The sequence below is a fragment of the Excalfactoria chinensis genome, chromosome 12 (assembly GCF_039878825.1).
Source record: "Excalfactoria chinensis isolate bCotChi1 chromosome 12, bCotChi1.hap2, whole genome shotgun sequence".
Lineage (NCBI taxonomy): Eukaryota > Metazoa > Chordata > Aves > Galliformes > Phasianidae > Excalfactoria > Excalfactoria chinensis.
Window position 1 is genome coordinate 8,758,159 of NC_092836.1, and position 27,996 is coordinate 8,786,154.

Sequence of the window (27,996 nt, forward strand, 5' to 3'; positions counted from 1 at the left end):
CTTGCTCATGAGACATACTACTCACACCCAACATGAGTTTTTGGACAGCAGTATGTGCTCAAAGGTGCCACGACATGTTAACATTTAAATCACTTTATTCCAATTCAAATGGCCAAGATGCTGCCTTGAGTTCCACTAGTCCCCCCAGTCCCACCATATAAGGACTGAGAAGCCCGGCCTGCAGCTCACACTGGGATGTGCAGCACGCGGCCAATTGCTTTACATCAAGAAGATGGCACTTCAACCAAGTTCTCCATATTAAAGAGATGGCATCGAAGTTCCCACTGCACGCAGCCTTGGCTGAATTCAAACTTTGCTGTGTTCTCCTCATGCACATTTCTACACATTCTTCTCCACACAGCCATATGGAATACTTGATATACATAACTTTTTAAAACAACTGATAACGTACCCTCCCTAATTCATGTTTTGGTTCATGCCTCGATATCTCGCAAGTCAATACAAAATACAGACTCTCAAGTAAGGAGCATGGCGCACTACGTTTATTTACACATATGTTTGCAGTACTTGTATACTAATTGATATTTTGTCATTTTACAAGAAGAAACATCTCTTCAGCTCCCTGCTGTTTATTTTCTACAAAAATACACCTATAGAAGTTTGCTACTAAGCAGCACTATTGGGTTATACCACCACGACTCCAGCCTACACCAGAACTTCTGCCATAACAGCTCCTCAAGAAATGGCAGAGAAGACCAAACTGCCAAATTCCATCCAGGGAACCACTGCTTTATCCCAAGAGCTGCATGCACAGCCACCAAGGGCCCAACCATGCCAGCCCATAGCTCACCTGCCTTGGATAGCAGAGGGAAGCCACTGGAGCTGGTCCTGCTCCCCTCTGTCACTCCCCACTATATCCTCTGTACTTCCACCCAGAGGCTCTCCCCTATTTATTTTGTGAGAGCTCTGGAAGCTTGTCAAACTCATTGTCAGCCAATTCAATTCACTATCTTGGCAAAAGGAGAAAAATCCAGCAGAAAACCAAAACTTGAAAAACCAAAACCAAAAAACTAAAGCAGCTTTCTGCTGGGTGAGCTCAGAAGAGGGACCCGAGGAGCACCAGAGCTTACAGACAAAGGCAGAACTGCAGGAGGAGCAGGCTGGATGTGCTGGGCTGTGTCACGCAGCCTCACCCCGAGTAACCCCGCAGGGCGCAGCGCTGCCATAGTTTGGAGCTGACTTCAGCTGACACAGCGTCAGGCGGTCTCCACATCCCTGCTGCACCGGTGCTGGCCTGGCCCTGCCAGCAAGCAGCTCGGGCAGCAGCCAGCAGGAAGGCACTTCCAGGAGGGAGGTGCTGCCAGGTAGCCTGCCTGTACAGCCTGCTGTGGGACAGGAACATGCCAGAGCTGGAGAGAAACTGTGGAGCTCAGAACCTGACCTTAGCCCACCAGTGTCCTTGTTCCCTGTTAAACAGGCAGCCTTGATCCCCAACATCCTTGATGTTCATGAAGAAGAACAACTCTGAAACTGCACACGGGCCTCCTCTGCAGCCAGGCAGATCCTACTTAAGGAGATCAGCAGTCACCTCCTCTTCACAAGTTCACTGGGGCTGTAGGTGCAGGAAGCTTCCAGATCTCTGCTGTGGCGAAAGTTAATCTACAGCCTCATTACTGAGAACATTCCTGCAGCATGATTGCAAGTTATTTCAACCTGATGCCATTAAAACACAGGAAATCATTTGGTTTAGTGCCTTTAACCGAAAGCTTGAAGTTCAAAACAAATTCAGAGGATATTCTTCAATTCACTTTAACAGACAAGCGCCTATACATTGGCAATGCAAGCCAGGGTGAGATCCACTGACATCTGAAGGCATCCATGTTGAAGTCCCAGCACATTCCAGTTTCCCATGTGTTTATCCAACTTTTCCCAGTGTATTCCACCCTGCCTGTAAACAAGGACACACACTCATTTCCCCATCCCTCCCCAACAAATGAGCTGAGGAGAGCATCCAAGGAGCAGCTTCATTCTAGATCCATCTCAGGCAGAGGCAGAACAGAGAAAGAGGGCCATGCTGAGAAACACCATTCTGCTCCTGTGCTGTGCAGCTGGGCCAGAGCCACACTGGGATGCTGTGTCCCACGTTCCCACCTCCCAAGCAGCACCACTCTGCAGCTCTATTACTCGCTCCCAGGGAAGCTCCTTCCCCTCCTCCAGGCTGAGCACTGCTGGCGTGCATGGCTTCCTTATCCAAATATTTCCATGCAACACAATCCTCCAAAACACCAGCCACTTATTTCCATGACACAAAGTCTATGCACAACCATGAGACTGCATTATCTGACACTGACTAACTGAAACACTGAGCTGCAGCCTGACTTTTTTTTTACTGTCTCAACACCAACGGATATGTTCTGCTACAAAGTCTGATGAAGAGATCTCCTTCCTACTCCTTCCCTATCAAAGACTTGCATTTCAAACTGCTCACTTCCAAGACAAGAGGATTCCCAGTATCAGAACCTCACACTGCCTTCTGTACCAGCAGTGCAGCACGAGAAGCTAAGCCCTGTAAATGAATCAAGCTGCAGAGAAAAGCCCAGCCCCGCACCATGGGCTCCATAAGGATGGCAGAACACGCCTGAGTCAGCAAACAAGTAGCTACCAAAAGAAGACAGTATCTCATTGTCAATGTATATGATTGTAATCGCTCTCTAAATATGAACACATCAAAAGCACCGTGACCTTTCTACTCTAAAATTACTTGGAAATATTCGAGGGCTTAAGCATTGTTTTCAAAACTAACTCACACTGCGTCTCAAAAGACCGCTTACGAGTAGGGAAAAAACCTCATTTAGAATGGGATGAATAAGAAAAAAAAAGTCGACAGTCTTAAAAACTGCACAGATCCGCCTGCTTTGGATACCTCCCCTTTGCTAAACTTAGCCCTTCCATGACCCTCGGGGAGGAATGCAAGACCTGTCTATGTTATCAAGTTTATACGGATTAAACTTTAGCATAAACAACAGTTCCCTTCCACACTTCACTCTAAAAGCCAAATTCCTGACTATTTCTCAATGCCACTGTTCCCAGTCCCTCCCTCTCCATTCCCCCTTTCTTTTAAGGTTGGGTGAGCGTGGGACTATCGGATTCCTGACCACAAAAGAAATCAGTCCCGCTGCTCACCCACAGCTCCCAGTCCAACACGGGACAAGCCCTCCTGTATGCTTTTCCACCTTGAAGCCTGAGCACATCACTACACTTTGCAGATGACTTCCCACGTATCACTGAAGTACATTGTGTGCGTTTGGTAGGAGGAAAACAAAACTCACCGAGAAAGTTTCTCTTTCCCAATTTATTTTATGTTCCAGCGTCTCAACCAGATGTGCCGATCAAAAAGTCACGGAGTTACAATTCAAACAACAATACTGATGCTCCTACAGGGTTTGTCAACAAAACCCGGGTTCAGGCTGGGATCCACCACACGGTTCTTCTAATGGGCTCCAGCTCTTCAAGTTCAGACTCATCAGTTGAAGTGAGGGAAAAATCCCTTTAGCTATTTTTGTTGCAGGAAAATAATACTTCACCACCAGCTTGGGCGGGGGAAGGGGCTGATGAACAAGAACCTCCTGATTTGCTGTGCGGATCATCCTCCAAGACAAAGAGCATCTTTCCTAATTACAGCCAAAAATGAAAGCAGGAGCAGTTGCAGGCAGTGTTTCTGGGTGCACTGAGTGCCATGGGCTGTGCAGCCAGCAGCTCAGCAAGTCCCACCCCCGGCACAGCGTGGGGAGCCCAGGAGCAGCACACGCTCTCCCTGCTCAGCAGGGCCAGGGGCTGCAGGAATACTGGGAAACTGCCATCAAAACAGTCAATCTTGGGGGGAAAAAAGCACCAAGGAGCCCCCAGAAACTTCACTGAGCTCAGAAGTGGAAGAAAAAAGAACCTCAACTCCCAGAATTCCAAGAGGTGGAACTCGTGCTGCGTTACAGTCTGAGGTTCTTTCCACGATCAACATCAGCAAAAGGTTTACGTTAAGCCAGATTTATACCAAACTGTCTCTAATTAAAGAATGGAAGTGCAAACTTGCTGTGCGCTAACCCTTGCCTCAAGCAGTCACGTAAGCCAAAGGCTGCCTGCAATCCCTAACAGCTTTAACACACACGGTTTTGCGGGGTTTTATTTAATTCTGAGTGAAAAATAAACAGCCAAAAGGATGATGCTACGAAATACATCCATTTTTCAATCAAACAGCTTTCGTTTCACGTCACCTGAGATTCAACGTCTCACACGCTGTAGATCCAAGCACGCATCCAACAAAAGTACTGCTGCTACGTCTCGCATAAAAAGCGGCGCCGACTGCAACCTTTATGCAGGCAGCGTAACACGAGATCTTGCTGCTCGGGTCCTCAACTACACACAAAAGCAGCACCAGAGTAAGAACACAAATGTGCGTTTGTAATGCAGCAACACCGCCACGAGAACAATGATCTCTGAGCGTTCAAAACTCTGGGTGCCCATTACATTCGTTTTACTATTTGCCAGAGTAGGTAGAAACATTTTGATCTCATCGCATCATCCAAGGCAAGTTGGAAAAAGCCTGGGAGCCCAGAAGGAAAGGACTGACGTGATGGGCCAGGCAGGGTGATAAAGCACACAGCTGGGCGCTGCGCACTCAGGTCTCTGTTGAATGCTTTGCACCTCAACGTTGTAATTAATGATCTTATTTATATTTAATACCTCACAAAGCATTTAGAAAATGTAAATGAACTGATCTTGTGGGTTCCGTTTCTTGCCCAGAAGCGATGCGCAAGGTTCTGTGGGCTCCAAGATGCTCATTCAATGCCGTTTCTTTGCGATGGGATGTCTCAACTTTGCCCTATTACTTCTCAAAATAAGATCTGGCTGCCACGCAGTACTCCTTCTATAAGGGGATTAAACATACTTGGGATTTCACCACGCCACCATAGGCCGTATAATCTCAGACAACACCAGCAGGAACACTGCTTTCAAGTCACTTGGGATACGACAGTAAAAAGCAGGCCAGGGCCTTGCCAAAGTGGCGTCACTTATTCAACAGGATGCAATGCACCAGATAATTCCCCATTACAATGTACAGGGAGACTGTGAACAAAGGCTAAGGGGCAATGGAGATGGCTCGCTGTGTTTTAGTCAATGAAGGAGATGGTTTTGGTACCGCCAAGTAATCCCAACCTGCTGGGGCTGACCCACTGTGCTCTGCCCCAGTGCCGGGTGGGTTTCGTGGAGTCACAGAACCATGGCTGGAGACCAGCTGGTGCTCTATGTGTGAGGGCTGCTCGGAGCTCCACACCCTCAGCATGGCTGCAGCCAGCCAGGAGCATTTCAGAGCACGTTTCAATCTCTCTCGCATTATTCTGCTCCTGGAATTTTTGCTACCAGAAAACAGCGTTGTGGGTTTGATAAGCGAGGCCAGGAGCTGAGATGGAGCAGGGCTCCCCGTGAGGTGTGGTTCCCAAAGATGGCACTGACGCTAACGTGTTCCCATGTCACATCCTGCATGCCTCAACCAGCAGCTCCACCTTTAACAAATGCACTGGGATATTGAGCTCCATCCCAGCAGCACATCACCACCCAGACAGCACCCAGTGCCAAATGGTAGTTAATGAGATAGGAAAGGTACTCATTCTTCCTTAACCAAAAAGAAAAGAAAAAAAAAAAAGGAAAAAAAAAAAAAAAGGAAAAAAAAAAGGAAGCTATTACATTCAAGCAGACAGTGTGTGGATGGGAGCTGGCAGATTCCACAATACAGTCACGTCAAAAATGGCCTCCTGCAAACTGTTCCCTCACCGAGCACTCGAGCTGAGCAAGGAGAAGGAATCTTTCCATTACCAGAGGACGTCTCACCGCAGCACGGCAGCTTGCTGCACGTTGTGCCACACAGCCCTGCAAGCAGCAGCAGAGAAATGGTGCTCTGCAGGCAGCGGCAGGGGGAAACTCCTCTGCCCGCAGCCTGATCCCAACCCTGAAGTTGAGCCGGGCCATTAGTTTGACTGTTCCCCACTCTGTGAACGGAAAATCCCTTCTCGGCACTCGCAGGCTGGTGTCTGCCGCACACACCCACCGCGCACAGCAGAAATTCCAGTCAATAAGGCGAGTGGGGCCCAGCCGGTGGAAGGGGAGGAAGGAGACACACAAACAATAAGGCAAGCATCTGGCTCTGCGACTGGCTGGAAGGAGGCCGGAGTTCAGAGGCGAGGCGACTGCAGCCCTCAGTTCACTGGAAGATCCTATCAATCCTCACTGCCCTACTTTTCACACAGATCGGAATATCTGCAGAGGGCAACCCAGGGTTCGCAGCCCATATTCTGCAATTTCACCCAACGTGGAGCGACGTCGAAACACACCTCGATGGATTTGGCATTCCTGCTTCTGCTCGCGGCGATGGGGACAGGCCTGAAGAACCCGAGGCCTCCCCTGCCCACAGTGCTGCGCTTATGGGGGACCGGGGGGAGCACCAGCCCTGCCCCAGCTCCCACCCAGTACCTGGAGCGCCGCTGTCACCCCGGAGCCGGGGACTTCCTGGGTCAACCGCAACAGAAAAGAAGAATAAAATCCCAGCGCTTCCTATACGAGCGAAAAGGGAAATCTCCTCTTTCTAAGGAAGGAAAAGGAAACGGGTTCGCTGGGTTCAGGCCTTAAGGCACAGCCGTTCTAAAACGCCTCGCGGCGGGGGGGTGGGGGGGGTGCAGTCTGGAACACGGCGGCCCCGAGCTCCGAGGCCGCATCCCGCACAAAGGCGAGGCTCGGAGCTGCTCCCCGTTACATAATGGCCGGGGGCCGCGGCGGGGCCGGGACGGGGCCCCTCCCGGGGGCACGGATGTGGGAACCCCTCGAGAGGCGGGAAAAGTCCCCCCGGGGGTCGTTCCTCGGAGGGATGCGGTCCCCCCGGCGGCGGCAGAGTGCAGCGGGGCCGCGCAGCCCGCCGACACCCAAGGGCGGCCCAACGGTGACCTTGCCAGCGCCGGGCCCCCCGCGTGGCCGCGGCCCCAGCAGGGCGAGCCCCGGCACCATGAGAAAGCAGAAAACGCCGCACCGCACGAGCGGGCGGCCCCGAGACGACGGACGGTCCCGCCGGCCGCAGAGCGCGGCAGGCCCGGCTCTCGCTACCGCCCACAAAGCCCCGCGGCCCGGCCGGCCGACCCCACGGCACCGGCCCCACAACGCCGCACCGGGCCCGCCGCGACGGCCCGCACCGCCACACCGGGCCTCCCCGACACCGGCTCCGCAGCTCCGCACCGCCACCGAGGCAGGGCGGCGCGCCGGGCAGCGGCCCGCTCCGGGGACCGCCGGTGCCGCACAGCCAGTCCGTACGCTCGCTCGCTCGCTCCCTCCCTCCCTCCCGCCCGCCGCCGGCCCACGCCTACCTGGCCGGCCCGTTCCCCGGGCCCCGCGCGGCACCAGGCCCGGCTGAGCGCCACGGCGTTTCCTGGGCGGCCGGCGGCAGCAAAGCCCGCGGCGGCGGCGCCAGCCCCTCCCCCTGGCAGCGGGACCGCGGCTGCTCCCCAGGCCGGGCGGAAACGGCACTGCGCGCACGGGGATCCCCGGCGCCGGCGCCAGGGGCGCCCCGGCCACGCCCACTCGCGCTCCCCGTTGGCTGCCACGGCGCCGCGCCGCGCCCCGCCGGGCCGCCCGCCGCCGAGATCGCCCCGCCTTCCCTCACTTCCTATTGGCGGGCTCTTGGCCGGGCCCCTCCCGCGCTCTTTCCTCATTGGATGCCGCCCGCCCGCCCCGCCTCTCGCCTCACGGACGCGCCGTCCCGTTGGCTCGCCGACCCCGCCGATCGGCCGAGGGGGGCGGGACGACGCCGGCGCCGACGCGATGCGGCCGGGCGGGCCGCGACGGTGCCCGGCGGTCGGAATGGCGCTACGTGCCGCGGGGCGGTGCCGGCGGAGCGGGGCTCCTCCCTGCGCGAGGCGCCGCGCTCCGCGGGGTGAGTCCCGCGTCGGGACACGTGGCAGAAAGAAGGGGCGGCGCGGGAGGACGGGATTCCTGGGCGGCAGCCGCTCGGCGCTGCGCGTGCGCGGGGTGAGAGCGAGGAGAGCGCGGGGGGGGGAAGGCGGGAGGGCTGCGGCGCGTGCGCGGTGCCCCGGCTGCGGGGCCTGACGCTCGGCACGTCCGCGCCGCGGGAGGAGGGGGCGGGGGGCCGGGCGGGGGCGGTGCGGGGTGGTGTGGGGCAGCCCTCAACAACCCTCGGCGTCGCGGGGCGGTGGGGCCGTTCTCCTCGGGCGGCCGCGTCCCGCTCTCTCCGTGCCTTCCCGCGCTGAGGGGAGGGAGCTCCGCGCCGCACACAAAGGGCGCTGCCCGCGGCGGGAGGAGGGGCGGCCCCGCGGGCTGAGGGAGCGGGCTGTGGGGGGGGGGCTCCTTGTGCAGGCCGAGGGGCGCTGCGGTCACCCGCCGCCTGCCTGAGAACGGAGCGGGTGTAGGAACGATCCCAGGGGGAAAAGAGGAAGGGAGGATCTCGGGACCGCTCGTCCTTTCCGTTTAATGCCCGCCGCGTCTCCGTGTTGGCGGATCTGCAGCCCAGCTCCTACGGAACTTCGTTCGAGCCGCCGTGAGTCCGCCGCCGCCCGGCGCTCCGGGTCGAGTCCCCGTTTCCTCGCGCCGATCCCCGCATCGCCGCCCCCGGGCAGGAAATGGCCGCGGGGGGGGAACCCGCAGCGCCGCCATCTTGTGCGCAGCGCCCGGGGCCGCCACCCCTGCGGCCACCGCAGTGCAGCGGAGAGGGCCCGGGAAGGGCTGGCGGCGGGGAGGCGGCCCCGAGGCCGGGCCGGCGCTGAGTGGTTGTAGGGCGCCGCTCCGGGGGCTCCCACCCGCGGTGACGCGTGGAGCCGATCACGGGGCTCCGAGCCAGGCGTGCTGCAGGCACTGAGCGGCCGTGGCGCGCTGCTCGGGGGCGTAACGCAGCGCCGACAGGAGGAAGCTGGTAAATGGAGGCACCTCGTGTTTTCTCCACTTGAGCCTGTCCGTCAGGATGGCGGGGAGGCTGCGGGGAGTGAGCCTGGAGATCCGCAGAAGAGCACCTGTCAGTGCATAAGCACAGTACATTAATGACACCCTAAAGAGCAGAAGGCCGTTCCTCCTCACCTCACACAACTCATCCAAATTCTGAGCGATCTTCATGTATAAACTTCACCTGCACTTCTAAACTTTGCTCCTCAGTGTTTCAAACATTCCCCATTACAAGTTAGTGAGTGGGGCCTCTCCATTCACGAGCACTTATCACATGTGAACGCATCAAGCACAAACGAAACATCAGTGTAGTAACACCTGAGTCATTGCCCCAGTCCCTCTGCCTGCCTGTGCACAACCCAGCATGCATTGTTGCCACAGACATGAGCCACTCATGTTTAATTCGCTTTGCGCCTGCTCACTCCTTGAGATTAAGGGTGCCATTACTGACCAGGAAGTGAGCCTTGGCCCTCAGTATGTGGTGTAAATGCAGTGATTCAGGTTAGGCATGTGTGGTTAGGCCAGTTTGGTTCTCACGGAGAATGAATATAAAACAAGGACTGTTTTTGACTCATGTTTGGAGCGCCATAGAAGGAATAAATGAACAAAGGAGCTGAATGAGCAGGGAGGTGCTTGTTGATCTACAGCGTAGCATTAGTGTGCAACATGAGAGGAACTGTACCTAGACAGGCTGTGTGGCTGCTTAACATGAATGAGGAGGAGGAGAATGGAATAAATTGCAGAAGGATGGAGTTATGTAATGCCTTGAAGTCAAAGACAGCAAATTCAAGCTTAATGAGTCAAAGGAACTGGGGAGATTAAAACAGAAAAGATATTACAGCTGGGTCAGAAGACTAAAAATAGCAGCCACGGTGGAAGGATGAGAGGATATGAGTGTCCCATTCCTCTTCATCATTGTTCTTTGCTAGTGAATGGGTGAAATCCAGCCAGTTGCACACTCACAGCTTTCCTGCCATGTAGCTGTTTCCTGTCCTTATCTCCATTCTCTCCAGCTCCAAAGGAGGGAGGACAGAAATCCTTTCCCTGTTTGATATTTGCTCTGACCATTTTTGAGGTTTCTGTATTTGCATTTATAGCTGGAATGTTCCTGGATTGTAAAGGTGGCAGGGCGGGAAGTGTTACTGTGCTTTACGAAATCTCCGCCTCTGTTCTGTCCCTGCTTGTAGCCTGCATTGTGTAACATCGGTGGCTTGCAGTAGTAGCCAAGTGGGAGTGTATCAGAGACCCACAGTCATTCTGAGGGTGGTTACCCTAGGCTAATTCTTACCCGGCCTCCTGAAAAACTTTGTTGACTTGTTCCAGGAGAAAGCAATCTGGGGAGGGATTCTTCCCAGGAGTTCAATAATGCGAGCAACGTGATCTGGACAGAGGAAGAGAAAACATGTCTAGATACAGAGATTATATGCTTCTGTCAGTGAAATAAATACAACCGATGCAGTCCTACCGTCATCTCTGGAGAAATATTTCCCAGGTTGAGGATTAAACAGACGCTCCCCCGTTGCCATTTCAAATGCCTAGAAATGGAGTAGCACTGTTAATTCACTCACCAGGAAGGGAAACTGGCACAGGTACTATCACACAAAACTGATACCGAAACATGGACAGATTCATGTTGCTTTGATGCACCATTGTGCAGTATGTGCCTACTTCAGTCAAATATATGAGCTGACACCGTACTTATAATGTGAACTGCCTTAAGCATAAACTAATTACAGTGAATATATCTGCAGCATACTTTCAGTCCAAAGTGAAGGAGTGCAGACAGCCTGCTTTTCCTTCTCTGACTCAGCAATGGCAAGGAAGTTGTGCTCCACATGCAGCGTGCAGATGGGTGCTGAGGACATTCTACCCTGGACCTGCCAGTTTCAGTTGTTTTCCACGCATGCTTAGTGCTGTCTCCAGCCCTACCAGGCAGCCTGTGCTCCAGATGTCTGCAGGAGTGCCATAGTCTAATCCAAGCAGCACTTCTAGGGCACGGTATGGCTGGGTCTGTATCTCCTTAGAAAAAGGCTTATACTGTAACAGAGACAAACACCCTTTGGTTAGCTTCCATAAATGAGTAACAGTGATGCTTGTGGCCACAAGCTGTCCATGCAGTCACGAGGAAGAACTGAATGTGTGTAGTAAAATGCATGCAGGAGACATCAGACCCATTCTCAGCCCCACTGGCACCATGCTAAATTTACCTCCCAACATTTGATTACAGATTTCTGGCTTACAAACCAACTGCAAGCTGAAGAAAGATCCAAAGCTGACGTATCTCGAGTACACTGCCCAGCTCTGAGGCAGTAACGTCTGGAATCAGTTTTACTTTGCACACCCTCCACTGCTCAGCTGTGGAAGGACTGACACCGAAGGTGCAAAGGATGGAAGTGCAAAGCATCTCGCACTGTCACAGGACCAAGACTTGCAGCAGACTCACTGTCCAGCACGCACTGCCCAGATCAGCAATTTTCACTTCTATGCTCATTAAATCAGAATCTTCCAGTTGATTGCCAGCATCACCTCCTAGATGGAAAGGAGGGAGAGAAATCGGCTCTTTCTCCAAACCAGCAAGACCGTCAATAATTTAGCATTGGTCTGTTACCCCAGGGTTTGAGGGACAAAACAGCAACATCATGGGAGAAATGCTTGTGGGAGAAAATACGAAGAGTCTCATTGCTGGGTGATTAAATCCCTTGAGAAACTCCAGCCCTATGGCTTACCATATATTCCCATCATTCTCTGCAAATAAATCACGTCTCAAAAGGTCTCAAAGAGTACATACAAGTCTCCCACAAACCTCAGGAAATAAAAGAGCAGATGTGTCAGAGAGTTTTTTGGTCAAACCAGTCGCTATGTATCCCATTCAGTAGTTGAAAGTATCGGAAGAGGGAACTCTCCTGTACTGAAAGCTGTAAGAATTAGCTCTGAGTTTGAGCTCAGGTTATTGACAAGTGCCTATGATTTCTCACTGTTTTGCCTGCACACCTTTGTGCAAGGCCACTTTTCTGTTGGTGCCCTGAGTAACTTGGAGCCACTCAATGTGGGGTTTGTAGTAACAGAGACAGGAGAGCTCTCAGCAGTGTAAGCTGTCTGTGCTGTGTTGTATCGGTGTCGCAGGAGATGTTAACTTTCCTTAAGCTGTCTGCACCTGCTCTGCTGTTTCACTCCTGGCCATAACCTCTTAAGTCTGTTCTTGCAGTAAAACCCGCAGTGCTCACCTGGTGCCTTTAGCCCCAAATCTGTTCTCTGGCCACAGTCAGCAGCATCCAGCAGAAATCTTGGGAGGTTTTTGTCATGAACATACAGCAGCACATTCTCTGGTTTGATGTCTGCGTGGATAATCCGGCAGCGCCCGTGCAGGAAATGCAGGCCTGCTAGCACCTGTGAGAGCCAAACAGCACTTAGATTAGCACCATGGCAGATACCGTATGCGTGTAGCAGTTGCACCCTGAAGAGCAGTAGAGTTGGCTGAGCGGTCCTGTAGAAGCAGGCACAAGTGGTTTATCCTGAGGACAGCCAGCGCCGTAGAGCCACACATGGCACAGACAGTGACGGGGCACGGAGATCTGGCAAAGGACACAGCATGGAGTGTCCAGGTGCCAGCACAGATGGGCAGGCCTGGAGAGTTGGAGATAGGACGGCAGAGGGCTATGAAGGGGCTCTGCAATCACAAAGCAGAATTTGCTCCTGAAAAGCAGCTTTTGTTCACGTGGATGGCACGTCTTCAGCCCACCGAGCCTATCTGTTAATACAGCATTAGCAATGGAATGGAAGTTGGGAGTCAGTTATGGGGTGTTTGATGTGGCACACGAGGGAGTCCTATCATGCAAGGAAAGAGAAAGAGGTGAATCATAACGCAGACAGGAGGAGGGAGGGATGATGAGTGAGTACATGCAGAGAGGAATTAAGGGTACTGCAAGAGAGCCATGTAGGGAAAGAACAGCTCGTGGTGGAACAGGGAGAGCCTGGCCGTCACAGGGGAGAGATAAACAATGCGTGCAAGAGAAATACTTGCTATCAGAAAACTCACTGGAAAGGCTACTAGGAAGTTAAGTTGCTCTTTTGAAACACTGGTCAGTCATAAAGGCTGGCAAATATTCTCTGTACTATCAAAATCTATTCTGGGATGAACACCAGCCCCAGGGAAATACCAACCTTAAATGGTAACTGTGAAACACAAGGAAAGATTTCAATAGCTAAACTGGAATGAATCAGAAGTAAATGCTGCCCCAATGCTGATCTGAAGGGGGAAAAAAAAACAACACAATTTACACCAATAAGAGATCAAACAAAAGGCTTGGGTGTGAAACAGAGCAGACTGATTAGCACCACTACATTTTCATCTAGCTTATTCAGGTGTTAGTGGAGCTTCTTTTGAGGAAGAAGCAGATATTCCACAAAGAGGATGGAAGATGGTTTTCTTTCTCAGTGTCCCTAGAAGGGCACAGGAATCAAGGTAGCAAATCTTCATTTTGGCAAGTCCACAGACTTCTGATAAATCTTGGCACTAGCAGCAAAATGTAATATTAATTCTTAGACTCAGGTTTCCTATTCCTTCGCTATTCACAGACAGGGCATAAGAAACAGCTTTCACAGTCTGTTTGATCAGCATTCCACATCCTTACAGGAGGTGAAGGAAGTGTTGGCTCTGAGCAGGAAAACCTCAATATGGGTGGAGGACCAGCCAAATGAACCAGCCATTTAAAAGCTCTGGGAAGGAATCAGCTGTGAGGCAGACCTTCAGCAGCCTTGGATGTTATTGGGCAAACAGCTGAAGCCAGCAATGAACCCTGCTGAACTCACTGGGGCAAATGCTGGCAGTCTGGCATTGCTGCCATAGGACACTTCTGATGATAGCAGCAGGACAAAGAAATACATGCACAGGTTTTCTTTTTTCCCAACAAAAAATGAATGTGTGGCAGTCTGTTTGTCTCGTGAGCAGCTGAACTGCTGGAAAATGCAGTAATTTGCTGAGATGTGAACAAGATACAAACATAAATGCCATCTCTGAGTCCCCTGGTGCAGGTCTGCAGGTCCCTGACTCTTCATGTCAGTGGTCCTGACCCCCTTCCAGATCCATTGAGACTAACAGGCATAGGCAGTAACACACACTGCCCCTCTATTACTGTGATTGTGTTAACCTCCCATTTTGTATTCTATTTGACATTTTTTCTCCTCCCACCCCCAAAAAATAGCTTCTGTTTTCCTTAACATTGTATGCCCTTGGCACTGACTCTGTTGTCTCTTTCTTTGCAGATGCAGCCATACAGAATTTCATGGCAAATGACCCCAGGATGAAGACTATGATGCGTTCCCCAGCCAGTACTCCCACAGTGCCCAGATAGAGTTAATTTCTCACCTGCTGTAAAGACTTTTTCACAAAAGGCAAAGGCAGTCCCTGGGCTGCATAGTTACCCATCAGAAATTGCAGGGAAGGACCCAGCGCCTCGAATACCAAGCACATATGTGGGGAAGAGTCATGGATTCACCAACAGAGAGAATATGCTGCTACCAGCTTCTTGCCCCTCACCAGAGCAGACAAACGTTTCATTAGCCAGCCTCCCCTCCTCCAGCCACCTCCATGTTCTCTGCTCTAGCTACTGCCCTGCATGTCCTCCTCATTGGAGCCCAGCAGTTGGATTAATGTTATCCTGTGACTCCCCAACACAACCTTTGCTGATCAAGAGCTGCAGTACTATTAGCAGAAGGATATGGAAGCCATTCTCTCCAATCATTCTGAAGTCATCTAATAAACAGACGACGTTTTCTCCTGCCCGATCCTTCTTCTTCATACTGCACACCTGAAGGGGAGATGCCAAGAAAACTGCAATTAGAGACATATATGTGCACAAGAACATCTTGCACCCATTTTATCCTGTTCTGCAGACTCTCTTCAAGGAGTTGGCATTTTATAACAAGCCTCATGAAAATAATATCAAGCAAACCAGACTCCCAGAACACAAGCAAACTGTGTTACTATGGAGTTCATTTCTGTAGTGCTGTTTTCCTCTAACCATGTGACAGCATCACCTTCATAGCATCTGAGTAACTCAGGCAACTGTGGTTGTCTTCAGTCAACTGAAGGCTGCCTGTTCTTCCAGGGTGCAGAGCAGCTTCTGCATCTGGAGCAATCAAGTGGAAAAGGGTTGGCTTTTGGTGCAGCTGAGATCTCTGATATTGACTGGTGGGGGAAGAAGTGAATACAGATCTTTCATACAAGAACCATATGTCTTTTGCCCATATGGATGTCTGCTGCTGGTCCAGGGTGCCTGGCTAGGCAACACACCACTCTACCCAAGGATGGGTGCTGCTGGCGTCCCCTGCTCTTGTACCACCACTACATATTTTCATAGCAAATTGTACCATGAGTTTGCTCCCACAGAACACTGATTCAGATAAAGCAATGGCTACTGTATCTATATATTTTTTTACATATATATATATTTACATTTACTGTATATGTATTTGTTTTTTTCTTTCTGACTTGGCCGTAACCATGGGTGATTTTGGTTTGCTTTCTGTGCAGCTGCCAGATCTATTCACACCAGCACCAGGAGGTTTGTTCTCACAACAGAAGTGAGCAGCTGTGGAACCAGGGAGGTCCCAGCCGCCTCCTCTGGCAGTGCTGTGTGCACGGACCACTGTGCTGATGGAAATGACCCTGGGAACCAGCTCTATTCTGTTGAATGGAAGGCGTGTCTTTCTGAGAGAATTAGCAATAAATTAAGGGTAAGGCTTGGTCTACATGTAGAATTGTGCTGATGTGTAGAAAAGCACCCTTTGATTACATTTACTTTTTACTTCCTCTTGCATCACTGAGTCTGGCTCATATCCTTTTGGATAGAGCCTGCAGATTTGCAGGTGCGAACCAAGCCTTTCCCAAACCTGTTGGAGAAAGGCCTTGGAGTAATTTGAAAGGCAAAACTGAATGGCTTTTCTTCACACACAGCTGATGTAACTTCACGTTTAGATAAACTCTAAGAATTATAACCATCAGCTTTCTAGAACTAGCAGGTGGAGCCATTTTCAAAAGCAAGTAGCTGAGACTCAGATCCACGTGCCTAATTACCACATCCATTAGCAAAAGCAGAAGGGAGCCTTCTGAGCGGAGGGGTTATATATTATGTCATATATTATCTTTGCTGTGTCCTGCTTTTTTTTATTTTCAAGGATGCTTCCTTTTGCTTCAGTGTTTGTGTTGTGGTAGAGCAATGATCTCTGAGCTAGGAAGTACACAAATATAGTGCAAGCATTCCCAACTGTGGCTAAGAACAAAACTGCCACGTTTTCTTGTTGGTTCTGGTGGTTTTTTCCACCCTGTACTTCTACAAGTTCCTCTTATTTACTGCATTTCAGTCTCAGCTGAAAAAAAATAAGTGGGCTAATAGGACAAGTGAGACACAGCCACCTGTCCTAGCATTACAGGAGGGAGGAGAAAGTGCCTCTTTTAGGGGTCATGGATGAGCAAAGGTGATTTAATTGTATGACATCTTTTTCCATTTCTCAACCCAGCTCCTCAGACAGACCTGCCTAGAAGGAGTAGGGACAATAAAACTGATACCTCTATCTGAACTCAGTGGCCACTTCCACAGAGAAAAGCACAGGGCCTAGGAAGATACCTACACATCGGAGGAGAGAGAGCTCATCCTGGGCAGCCTCAGCAAAGCCTTCCCTGCTCTTCAGGACCTTCACAGCTACATTCTTCTTCTTCCTACAGAAGGAACCACAGCTGTAAGTCAATGTGTGCCAGGTTGGCCTGCAAACAGGGCATGTCCTGCCCAGATTGGCTGTCCTTCACTGCTGCCCCATATGGCATCAGCTCCTCACCTCATGTCCTGGCACAGCCAGACAGTAGCAAAGGCCCCACAGCCCAGCTCATGCAGAGCCTGGTATCGTGCGTTGAACACCTCTCCTTCCCGCACTGAGTAGTGGCCTCCTGTGGGGACCATCACCAAGAAACATTACTGATATCCTGAAAGAAAGATTCCCTCTGGCATGGGAAGAGCCTGGTATGATCTCAGCTCTGGTACGAGGACTGACCTGTGTGCTGCACTTCCAGCGTGTCCTCCTGCACCTGCTCTTCCATGGCAGTGCCTCAGCAGGTCCTGGTGAGAGGGGACAGAAGCAGTGGAGGGCTGTGCTGTGCAGTATGGGCAGTGCAATCTCCAGCATTTTACCCCTTAAAAAAGAGACAAGTACAGAGCAGCTGCACACGCTGATGTGCACAGCTCCCATTTGTTCTTCTAGCTCTGCTCTCCCTCACCCTGTTCCTTTCCATCTGCTTCATCCAAACCTGGAATTGAGCTGTTAGGAACGTTTTTGGCACTTGAGAGATGTAAGGATTATTTTAGGAGTTCATAGGAGGAAAGCTGGCAGGCTGGGCAGGGCTCTTGGCTCTCAGGTGGAAGTCTCAGGTTTCCCTGTGCCTTGGGCAAGCTTCCAATGGCTTCCACTGCAAGGACTCCTCCAGTGGCTGTGACGCTAGGCTGGGCAGAATGCACTCTGTGCCCCAACTTAGGGCTTTCACTGACAGCAGGAGATTCATATCCCAGGTTGGTGCTAAGCAGAGCGTGCAGTTTAGAAGCTATGCTGCACATCTGTCTGCAGCTTGGGGCCAAAGCAGGGATTTGTTATTGACCGTCCCACGATCCCTTACAAAGAGGCCATGAGGGAGGGGAATGGCTGCTCCCCAGCATGTTTCTATGACAGCAAAAGGTACAAACATGGAGGCACTGCAGACAGACGGATACAACTGCTGTTCCCCTTACTCCACAGCACTGTTGTGGAATTGGCTCAAGTACAAGTCACCTGAAACAGAACCCCCAAGCTCCACGTTGCTAATGGAAATAGAGATTTACGCTGCCTCACTTTGGGTATTCCAACCCAGCATTTCATAATTCAGAAATGTCACTTGCTGTACTGGCCAAAGCTTCATATGAACAAGTGTTGCCAGAGCTTGTGACAGGTGATAATAACCCAAGCAGGCTATTAGCATGAGTAGAAATATCAGCCTTTAAATCCTTCACAGTCAGGTTGCCAAAGCTAAGAGCTCATATGTGCTGCAGAACGTTCAGAAACAGCCCTAATGTGCTGGCAGCGCTGGTGTATGTCCTGTCACACAGCAGCAGCCACATGGCTGGTAGCTGCTCTGGGACAGCAACATCTTACAGGTGCTGGAAAAGAAGCACAACTTCCTCAAAAACCTTTTCCTATCCCAGCACAGCAACAGAGCTGTAGTCTGCTTGGGGGCACCAGGTGAACTCTGGATTCTAATTAAGGCTCAGAATGGCCTTGGGGTGGCTGTGTAGTCAGGGATAGCCAAGAACTCCTGGAGCTTACATTTCTCTGTTCACCCTACCCCATGGAGCAGCGTGCAGGGAGCTCAGAATCCCTCTTCCTCCTTTACTCCCCAAACCTCAGCAATTATACACACTCTTTTAGGCTTAAACCTGCAGGGTGCTACATGTCCATATGGCCACTGCCTTTGGCAAATATTTACTGGAGTCCTAGCTATGATACAGAGGTGAAATCAAAACTGTCCTTGCAAGCCCTCACACCGCCAAACAGATACCGTCTTCAGTCACATCTCCTAAGGTTTTGTCACACAATTAGAACAAGGAGTTGATGATCTCTAAAAGCTGGACAAAAGCCCTGAAGGTTTTGTTTCTGATGTCGTTCGCCAGTCACCTACCAAGGGAAAAACGGGAGATGAAAGTTCAACATCTTCCCTAGATGGATTTCTATGGTAATAAGGGTCTTTGATGGGAAAGAACCATCATTGTGATGTGCTGTTTAGGTTCCAAAGTCAGACTCCATCAATGTCAGACACACCCTGGCACCTGGGCTGATGGACTTTTTGAGCTCAGAGCGCCCTGCTGCCCTTCCTTAGGTGTGGGAGAATTTACCTCCTGCCCGCTGCACTCATGCAGACAGTCCAGTAAAGGGTGAAGAGCATTGCTTTGCACCTTGGTATAGAAGGCAGAAACAGACTTTTCTAAGCTTTATGATAAAAAACAAAAGCAAATACCAAAAAACACAACAAAAGAAACCAACAGTGCTTGTAAAAGTACTATGTCAGTTGATATAATAAAGCTTCTTTTTCTTTCATTAAAGGTCTCATCATACACAACCCACTGACTTGCTGCAGGCCTGGACCAGGTCAGAGAACTTCAACCCAAACACGTACTGGTCACTCTGCTGAGATGGTCACTATTAACTCCAGCAGGGAGCAGAGGTGCTTCACCTCACCTGCACAACTCTACCTGCACAGAAGGGTGCGAGGAGCTGCCCCAGTGCTTGCCATGCACCCCAGCACCTGGACCTGTGGAGTATTTAGCAGAGTGATACACGCCTTCATCCAACACAGACCTGCTAAGTCCTGCGTGTAGCATCCCTGCAAGTCACACCACACAGCATAAAAGCAGCCCCAAGGGCACGTGGGGCTCAGCCCCTGTGGCCCTGTGCACTTACCATGCAGCTCAGGAGGCAGGGGATACCACCCCTCTCACCATCTGGCTGGTGCTGGAGCTCCCAAAAGTGAGATACCAGCCGGTCCTGCTCTCCTTTTAGCCTGCGGTGCTCGGGAGGGTTGTCCTTGAGCCAACCAAACTTTTCTGCATTGCCGGGTGGATGTGTTGCGGAGCAGGGTATCGGATCTCAGCACCGTTTCTGGGAACAACCTTGGCTGCAGGGTAGCAGGAGACCCAGGACAGCTGCGATGAGTTTCCTTTAATGCCGTTCACTGCACCTGTCTGCGCAGTCCCCCGCCTCAGCTGCCCTGGCAGCAGGTCCATCACCCTGCTGCATCCCCACGGTCTTCACAGCAACTATTTATAGAGGAAAATTACCACTCTGCTCAGACAGAAATAGGAAAGCCTTCCCCCTCTGCAGTGGCTCCCGCTGCCCCCAGCAGCACGGCAGCAGGTTGTGTGGCCCAGCCTCGTGGCAGTGGCACCACCTCCTGTCTCTACACGGCACAGCGGCCACCAGCCTGCGCTGGGCAGAGGGCATCCGCACCCGAAGCTTCCACGTGCCCACCCTGCCTGTACTCCAGGCACCTCTGCCTCAGGACCCTGAGTCACACTGACCCTCCAGACTCGGGGACAAGGCAGCACAGTTCTGATGTGCTGGCAGCACTTTCACTCAGCTGCTTGCAGGTTTTAGTGCAGGAACAGCCGTGTCCCCCCAACCCAACCCCAGCAGAAGGAATGGGAAAGGGCTGCATCCTCACTGTGAGCTCGGTACCCTTGCACCACTGAGGAGCGAAGGACCACACGCAGTGAAACCGCTCGGTACATTCCCCCAACGCCCACGTGCAGCAGAGCTTGGCAGCCTCAGCCTTCCCCTGGCCGGGGGCCCCGGTGTTGTGCAGCTCAGGTTTCCTTTCAGAGCCTGCAGAGACGCAGCCCTGGAGCAAGGGGTTAATCCTGCCCTGCTGCCAAACCCAGGCCAGGGCCTCACTTCTCCCCCTGCCTGTGCCCCTCTCCTCTCACCTGCCGCCCCCAGCACTAAAAATATCGTGGGGGGGGGCTGTGACAGAGGCAGGAAGGGCAGCAGCAAGGAGAGAGCTCAGCTCCACGGCAGAGCTGTAACCCATAAAAGGCCAGCAAGAACACACACAAAGGTGAAGGCGGGGCTTAAGCACAGTGGTGTTTTAATACGTAGGGACCCCCCCCAACACACACACTGTGGGCCATCACGTTGTTCAACACAAGTGCGAGACGCGGATTGTATATTAAAATTTATTGAATTATTGTGTAAGAATTCTCTTTATTAAAATCATCTGGACTCTAAACTGATTATTTACAGACAAAAAACAAAACAAACCTTTGATATCACCAAAAGATTCCTACATCTCAGAACAGTATCTACAAACAGTTATTACAACTATGTAACAAAATGCAGGGGTTTGTTTTTTGTTTTTCAAGCTTTTTATATTAACTATTAATTCCAATTTGAGACAGACAGTACCTGGGGGCTCTGAGCAGAACTCAAGGTGCGGCAGGGCACAACAGCAGGTCGGATCGGGCTGTAACAGAGACACCAAGTTGCCTGGCTGAGAGAGGGCAGGGAGCCGGACAAGAGCAGGAAGAAAGGGCTGCGGGAACAAAGTGGGTGTTCTGGAAACCAAAACAATCATCCTGACAAGAAAGGCACCAAAAAAAAAGCAGCATCTTGCTGCAAGTGGGGCATACCCTGAAGAAGAAATGGCATCCCACCGAGGCAGCAGGATCTCAAAGCCCTCTTGTTTGCTTTAAAAACAAATGACCCATCTTTTCTACTAAAGAAAAAAAAAAGCTTCCAGGTACAGCCTACGTTTGCCAACAAACAGATGAAGGCAAGAACGCTCTCACCTACATTGTGTGGGTGCCGGCACCTCCGAGCCGTACCCACAGGAGACATTCACTCACTAACGACACTTGTCTTAATAGCAATCAGTTACCAGTGTTTCATGCAGACCATGGTGCAGCTGAATTGATTTCTCTGACCGCAGTACAAAGCAGACCCCAAACCCACCACTGAAGAACACCATCCTTCTGAGGACACGATGAACACGGTGACCTCCCCTCACAGCAGCTGCTGACCACAGAGCCTGCTTGCCTGCAGGAGCATCAGAGGGGCTCCTTCTGTCCCCAGCGTGCCCAACAAGCTGGTCAAGAAACCAGGCAGAGACTGGAAGAAACTTGGATTATAAGAAATAATAAATAAGTCTTCCCTGCAGTCGGGAATTTTATAATAAAAGCTGTTTTGTGCAAATCTCAATGCAACAGAACCCTGTCGTAGGAATGGATTTTGCCACAGGAGTGTGGTGTGGACGGAGAGAAACAGGGTCAAGCCTAAGCACCCAGCAAGGGAGCTGCAGCACACATCCACAGCGAGGAGGATGCTGTTACCTAGAACTCCAAAGACAGGGAGTGGGGAGAGATGGGCATCACTTACTGCCCCTGCACTGGGCAGCACCTCCTGGTCAGCCACGTAGGGCCAAACTCGAGACGTTAAAGAAATCATTTCTGTTTAGCTCTACTCTTACATCTTGATTATTGCTTTGATCGAAGCAGACTTCCACAGATACACGCAGAGAAAAGTAAATCTCCAACACCCAAAAGAGCACTACTGAGAAGTAAAAAGAATGTGGAGCTTGCTTCCCTGGCAGCCTGAGCCAGCCGTGTGGACAGAACTCATCCGAGCACAGCAAGTAACAGCAGAGGAGATGCAACGGGACACAGAGCTGCCAGTGCAGAGCAGGAGACCTGGATCCCTAGGAGAGCTCCTGAGCCTCCCTCCCTTACTCACGTGAGGTGGATCCAGAATCGACTCCTGTGCCACCTTGTTCTGGGAAAGCAGTCCTGCACACAGCTCCTGGCAGGCACTGCCAACTCCTTTCTTCCACCCGGCTTTTTGGGGGCTACATTTTACCAAGTTCTGTTGAGACGGAGGTTTCAGAGAAGCTGAGTTCCCACAAGTTCCATGGGATGGGGTGGTCAGGCAAGAGACAGACCCTAAATGGTGCCCTCTGGGGAAGGAGGCTGGCAGAGACCGAACTCTTGACAGGGCCTGCTCAGCAGCTGCTCTGCACAGCAGGACAGCAGCACTCTGAACACACAGAGTACCTGGGAATGCTGCTGAGAGCTCATGAGAAAGCACTGGCTTTGCAGGAACAGATGCCAACACCAGCTGGTTATATTGCTTAGGAGAAAATCCTGCAACTGCACAGCGCTCACACAAAGCCACACGGCTGATTCACAGGCCTGGAAATGCTGCTGTGAGCAATGTAAAGAGGTAGGGATGTGATCCTGCCCTGATCTAGCTCTAGTCCCTCCAGGCCTGCACAACCACCATCTGAGGGCAGTGACAGAGGAGTCAGTCCTGATCTGCCTCAGGGATGAAGGACATCAGCCTGGACTCAGTGAGGGATAAGACAGTGAAAGATACCTTTTAAAACTGGAATTCACTCACTACAGGCAGAGTGCTGTGAGGCCCCCAGACTGCTCTACAGGAGGGAGCAGAGGAGCTGGGGGCTAATGGCACACCTGCTCTGGCCTTGCTTTCCTTGCACCAGCCACTGCTGTTTGCAGGACACCAGATGCCCTTCAGGAACGCGGTGGTTGTGCTTCACGGCTCCCTTGAGTTCACAGCTCACCAAATCACCCTTCTGTGGGCCACAACAGGAGAGTTTGGGAGGTGAAACTGAGGTTGTAAGGCAAGTCTAACAGAAACACACAGCTAAGCCTCAAACTGAGCTGTGGGGAAAAGGAAGCTACTGTTACGACAATGGAGACATCCACAAGTTATCCCTGCAGACAAAGCAGTGGAGAAAACTTTGCTCCAGTGCTGACAGACGTTTGTCAGTAGAAGTGCACAGAGATGCTTCTCCAAGAAAAGCCCTGTCTCAAAGCCACAAAGTTAAACATTCTCCTTTAGCATTTAAATACATTATCCTTCTGAGGGTATTTACAAGTCCAGTTCAGAGCAGCAGAACAACCAGATACCAGAGGAAGGGAGAAGTGGCACAAGGCATTATTGTGCTTTTCCGAAGAGCAGGACAAGCCCTGAACTTCTGACAGATCCAGAGCTGGGTCGGTGGAGATCAGGATGAGCCAGACAGCCGACTCCTCACATGCTGAGTTTGTCCTAAGGGGAAGGGCGAGGGGGCTGGTCCGTTTACAGTGGGCTCGTGGGCAAGCCTGCATGCTGGTGAATGTATCCCATCCAAGCAGACATTGCACTCAAGCAGTAAGACAAGAACACTGGGCAGCAAGAGACCTTTGCCACTGGTCCCTCTGCTTTTTCCATCCAACATCCAGAACCAGTGAAAACATGGCTGCAAAGAAGCTTCTCAGGTGGAATAGAGCAGGAGCGCTCACTGATCCATCCAGGTGGAGATGGAGGTCAGCGCAGCCGTAGACCAGGGCGAAGCTTCCTGCATCCCCAGTAAAATGAGCAGCCACAGTAGGGGAGCCTCCCAGCACTGGGCAAGGGCACCCACACAAGGCCAAGGACTCCACGGACACGGTGCTTGGTGCTGCCACCTGGCTCTTCAACAGCAGCATTCAGAAGCTTGGCACATTCATTAACATCTGTAGGAAGGAGCTGCGCGGTCCCCTGAGACTGTCAGAGGAGAACTGAAGTTCATTTGTTTTGCTTTTGAAAAGAAGAAAAAAAAACCCAACTTTAAAAAAATATTCTCTGAGATGCAAGGACGCTTCTACTTGGTACTGCCTTGGCCGTCCCCGTTCATGTCACTCGTTGGCTCCTTGGAGAGTCTGGTTCCAATGACAGCAGGACACCCTGCATACAGCTGGGACGAGCACCGTCCCCGTTCAGCCAGGGGAGAACAATCTGTCTGCACCTGTCACAAATCGGTGACTTTATTCTCCACAGCTGCTGCAATCTGTTGTAGCCTGTATCCGAGCTGCATCTTTTGTGCTGTTGGGTCTTCTTCCAAGGCAGTAATGATCTGCAACAAGACACAGAGCTCACTGGCTGCCTTTCTCCAGCACGCAGCACTGCTGGCTGGAGATAAACATCATAATGTTAAACAAATGCACGTGAAATGCTGACAGCCCCCTGCTTAGAGCCAAGTCCCTTGTTTGCATGACGTCCTCCCTCCCTGACAAGAAGTTATGGAAGTTATATACGCCAATGAAACAATACACAGCATTGTAATAATCTGGCTGCTCTTAATAATTAATTTGGGGTCTTAGTGGATGGTAGAAGGAGAAGGTTGTGCTCAGAGCTGTTGGGAACACACTCACCTGGTCGTAGTACTTGTTGATGTACTTGTACAATTCATGCAGAGCCACCAGGGAATTGAGGTCACCTGAGTAATTCTGAATAAGACAGATAGTTAGATACAGCTGTGACACCTAACCGCTGCTCTTACAAATTGTGTCCTCATCGCTAACAAGGAAACGTGCTGGAATGGCTCCCAGCACAAAGCAATGGGAAAGAGAACTCACTGGAAGCCATTTTTCTCCTCAGTGGTACCACGGAACAAAGCGACCACTGGGAACAACCAGCATTCTGGAGCAGAACAGCACACGGATGGGATATGTGATCTGTGCATTACTAAGTTCCTATTAGATGCACAGATGAATGGCTGGCGCGATTTCTGAAATAAAGATGCTGATTTACCCGTGATAGCTCAGCCAGGGCAGAGTTCATCTCCTGGTCACTGGCAGAGATGGTCTGGCGAATGTCTGCATAATACCTGCACAGCGGTACAGAGGCGGTTACCATCATGTCCCTCCTATCCTCCTCCTTAAACTATACACCCCACACCCACTGCTTACCTTTCCACCATCTGTTTGTAGCGAGGAATGTCCCGGGCATAGAGCAGCTTATTGATCGGAGAGTCCTGGAACATCCAAAACCAGAACTGGTTACAAAAAGCTCCTACACCACGCAGTGCACAAAGCTCTAGTGGCACATGGGAGCAAGGAGCAGGCCAGGTGGGATGTACAGGTAGAATTACACAGAGGTGCTGCCCTCTTGAGCCAGCACTGCTCAGACAGCCTGTGCCAGCTGTGTGCTGCTACCTCCATACTTACCCGCCCTAGCTTATGGTCAGCAATGGTACAGGAGTCCATGAAGGTCTGTGCAATGACCAGGAGCACAGCATCTACATTATCTGATGTCTGCACATCAAAAACAAACTGGGGATTCTTGATGATGTTGATCCAAAACCGCAGTGGGAGGCTGCAGTGAAGACAGAAGCATGACAGCTTATCAGCACAGACAGCGGCTGTCATGCTGGAGGATATTCTGCACATACTACTGTTCATATCCCAGATGAGCCCTCACAGCAAAACCATCTTTTCACACTGTGCTTTATTGCCCTGCACTCTCATTACGCTTCTCCTTAGTAGACCGAAGTGGCTGTCTCTTTGCAAGCAGGTAGCTCCACACAGATTAACAGTGCCTCCATCATGGCCCACAGGAAGACCGTACCTGTTTGTCTTCCAGATATGGATGGTCTCAGGGTCTGCAATCCCATAGTGTAATGCTTGCTCATCCAACAGATCAAAGAAGTATTTGACTGCCAGAGGGACAGGGCGGCTGGTACTGAGGATCACCTGGAACAAGTCATCCACAAACTTCTGCAGAGTGCCCTGTGGGGAACCAAGCAGGACTCAGTCATCACGGGTAGAGGAGAATGGAGAGCTGCCATGGCTTTATAACTTTGTTATTGGTATTCCACATTATAACATCATGTAAAGTACGGGTAATTCAAGAGTTAATACTCCAGTTCTAGATAACTCCGTGACAAGAGCCCAGGCTTCACAGTGATGAGAAGTGAAACAAACACCAGTTTGGGGAGTTACTATAGGAGAGAGAGCTTGCAACACTGTGGGTTGGCACTGCAGTGTAGAGACTGACCAGTGGAGGGGGACTGCAGACTGCCAGCTGCTGTGCAGAGCCAGAGAGGAGCAAGGAGAAAGGGTTGGTTTGCTCAGCAGCCAGAAAAACGTTTGTGGGCAGAATAGAGGCAGTGCCTGGCAAAGTGCCTCGGCTGTCCCTCGAGGAATTGTACTTGTGCAAGAAGGATATTGCTAGGGAACGTGGATGCTGAAAGCTGATCCCTTCTCAAGAACAAAACCTAAGGAATAAGTTCCTGGGCCAATTTTTAACAGCGATACTGGAATAAAGCAAAAAGGAGAATGTGAACAGGTGCTGTGCCTGATTTATGATTGCAGATGAATGTGCACGGCTGGTGTGTAGTGAGCATCATCTTGCTGCAGGAAGTGATCAGGTCAGTGCTGCCTTTCGGACCACTGAGGAGGCAGAAGTCAAGCAGACCTAGGAACCCTGTCGACAATGCTACCAAAATCTTTACTGCCAAGCATTAAGCACCCACAGATGGGACCCATAGATGTAGGGTAGACACAGAGATGATAAACACTTTTCATTCTCCTAGAGGCTCTGCAAAACTTAATGCATTAGTAGGAATAAAAGTTTGGTATCGCAATGCTGGGCTCTTATCTTCGTACACATCCCTGCAGTCTGTCAGAGAGATATGAGAGAAGGCAAGATCCTCAGTGCAACACAGTCTGTGCTTCTTCTCACCTTCATAGAGAGCAGGCGTGTCAGATAGATCTCTGGGATTGCCTTGGCTCGCTCCCGATCTCTCAAGCTTCCGCGGCGATGCTTGGGAAGCTCTGGCTCTTCTGTTGGTTTTACCAGGTGCCAAAGTTTTATGCCACCTTCGTCTGCATCCTCCAGCATAGGTGTTTCTAAACAGCCAGTTATTTAAAGACAAATGTCAGCCCTACAGGTTAGGAGCAGTAGAATTCTCTAGTCCTGCATTTTAATGTCCAAGTTGGCTTTCCTCTGCTTATGCATTTTTCTACACTGTTCTCACCTCGTCTGCTCAAAGTTCCAATTTCCTGACAATCTTATAAGGGTTTGAATTGCCCATCAGCCTTCTATAGCAGCATAAAGCTATGGCTATGGCAACCCTCGTCCCACCAACTTGACAGGTACTATGAGATGATTCTATAAGAACAGGACATCAAACTCACTCTCTCCTGGGATGTAATCTTGATTCTCTCTATGGATATGCTTGGTCAGCCGTGGAACCAGAGCTACTGTTGCTCCGTCAGGCACCTGCACACAAGCAAAAGTCAACATTCAAAACAAACAACGTGCTTCCCATCAGCACAACAGGCAAGTGCTTGCAGAGCAAAATAAACTCTGAACACACTGTACTGTTGATAGGAGCGGGGATATTGGGGCATCATCACTGTCTGCCCCAATGGAGGGAGAATCTACTTTGTGCAGATTGAACAACTGACACACAGAGAAAATGGTGGCGCTCAGGGACTGACACCATTCCCATTTAGAACACGTCAAGTATGACGTGCTGGTGCAAAACATGACACACTGGTGCAAGGGAGGTCAAACGTCCTCTTTCCAGTCCTAGAAGCTACATGGCAGACCAATGCGTTATCACCTGCTAACTGATTTGGACCAGAACACTGATGAATCCAGCAGCACTGCCTTCATTGCAGCGCACATCAGGCTTGAACTTACCATCCCCTC

At 51.2% G+C, this 27,996-nt stretch overlaps 2 protein-coding genes and 1 pseudogene across 7 annotated transcripts in view; all 3 read right to left on the reverse strand.

The window, feature by feature from the left end:
• Positions 1-7,504, reverse strand: part of SETD5 (SET domain containing 5) — a 60,801-nt gene extending 53,297 nt beyond the window's left edge. Inside the window, exon 1 of the mRNA XM_072347432.1 lies at positions 7,365-7,504. The gene's annotated coding sequence lies outside the window, so the exon portion shown is untranslated. The remainder of the gene's footprint in view (positions 1-7,364) is intronic.
• A 797-nt stretch (positions 7,505-8,301) lies between these two features.
• LOC140257899 (SRSF protein kinase 3-like) lies at positions 8,302-17,128 on the reverse strand (annotated as a pseudogene).
• Positions 17,129-20,682: 3,554 nt separating this feature from the next.
• PLXNB1 (plexin B1) overlaps positions 20,683-27,996 on the reverse strand; it is a 65,462-nt gene continuing 58,148 nt past the window's right edge. For all 6 annotated transcript variants that reach the window (XM_072347827.1, XM_072347830.1, XM_072347831.1 and 3 more), the window contains exons 31-38: positions 27,477-27,561; positions 27,022-27,188; positions 25,906-26,066; positions 25,506-25,653; positions 25,248-25,312; positions 25,090-25,165; positions 24,711-24,785; positions 20,683-24,412 (exon numbers count right to left, since the gene is read on the reverse strand). In XM_072347827.1, the coding sequence (XP_072203928.1) occupies positions 24,308-24,412; positions 24,711-24,785; positions 25,090-25,165; positions 25,248-25,312; positions 25,506-25,653; positions 25,906-26,066; positions 27,022-27,188; positions 27,477-27,561 (882 nt within the window). In that variant the 3' untranslated portion in view covers positions 20,683-24,307. The remainder of the gene's footprint in view (positions 24,413-24,710; positions 24,786-25,089; positions 25,166-25,247; positions 25,313-25,505; positions 25,654-25,905; positions 26,067-27,021; positions 27,189-27,476; positions 27,562-27,996) is intronic.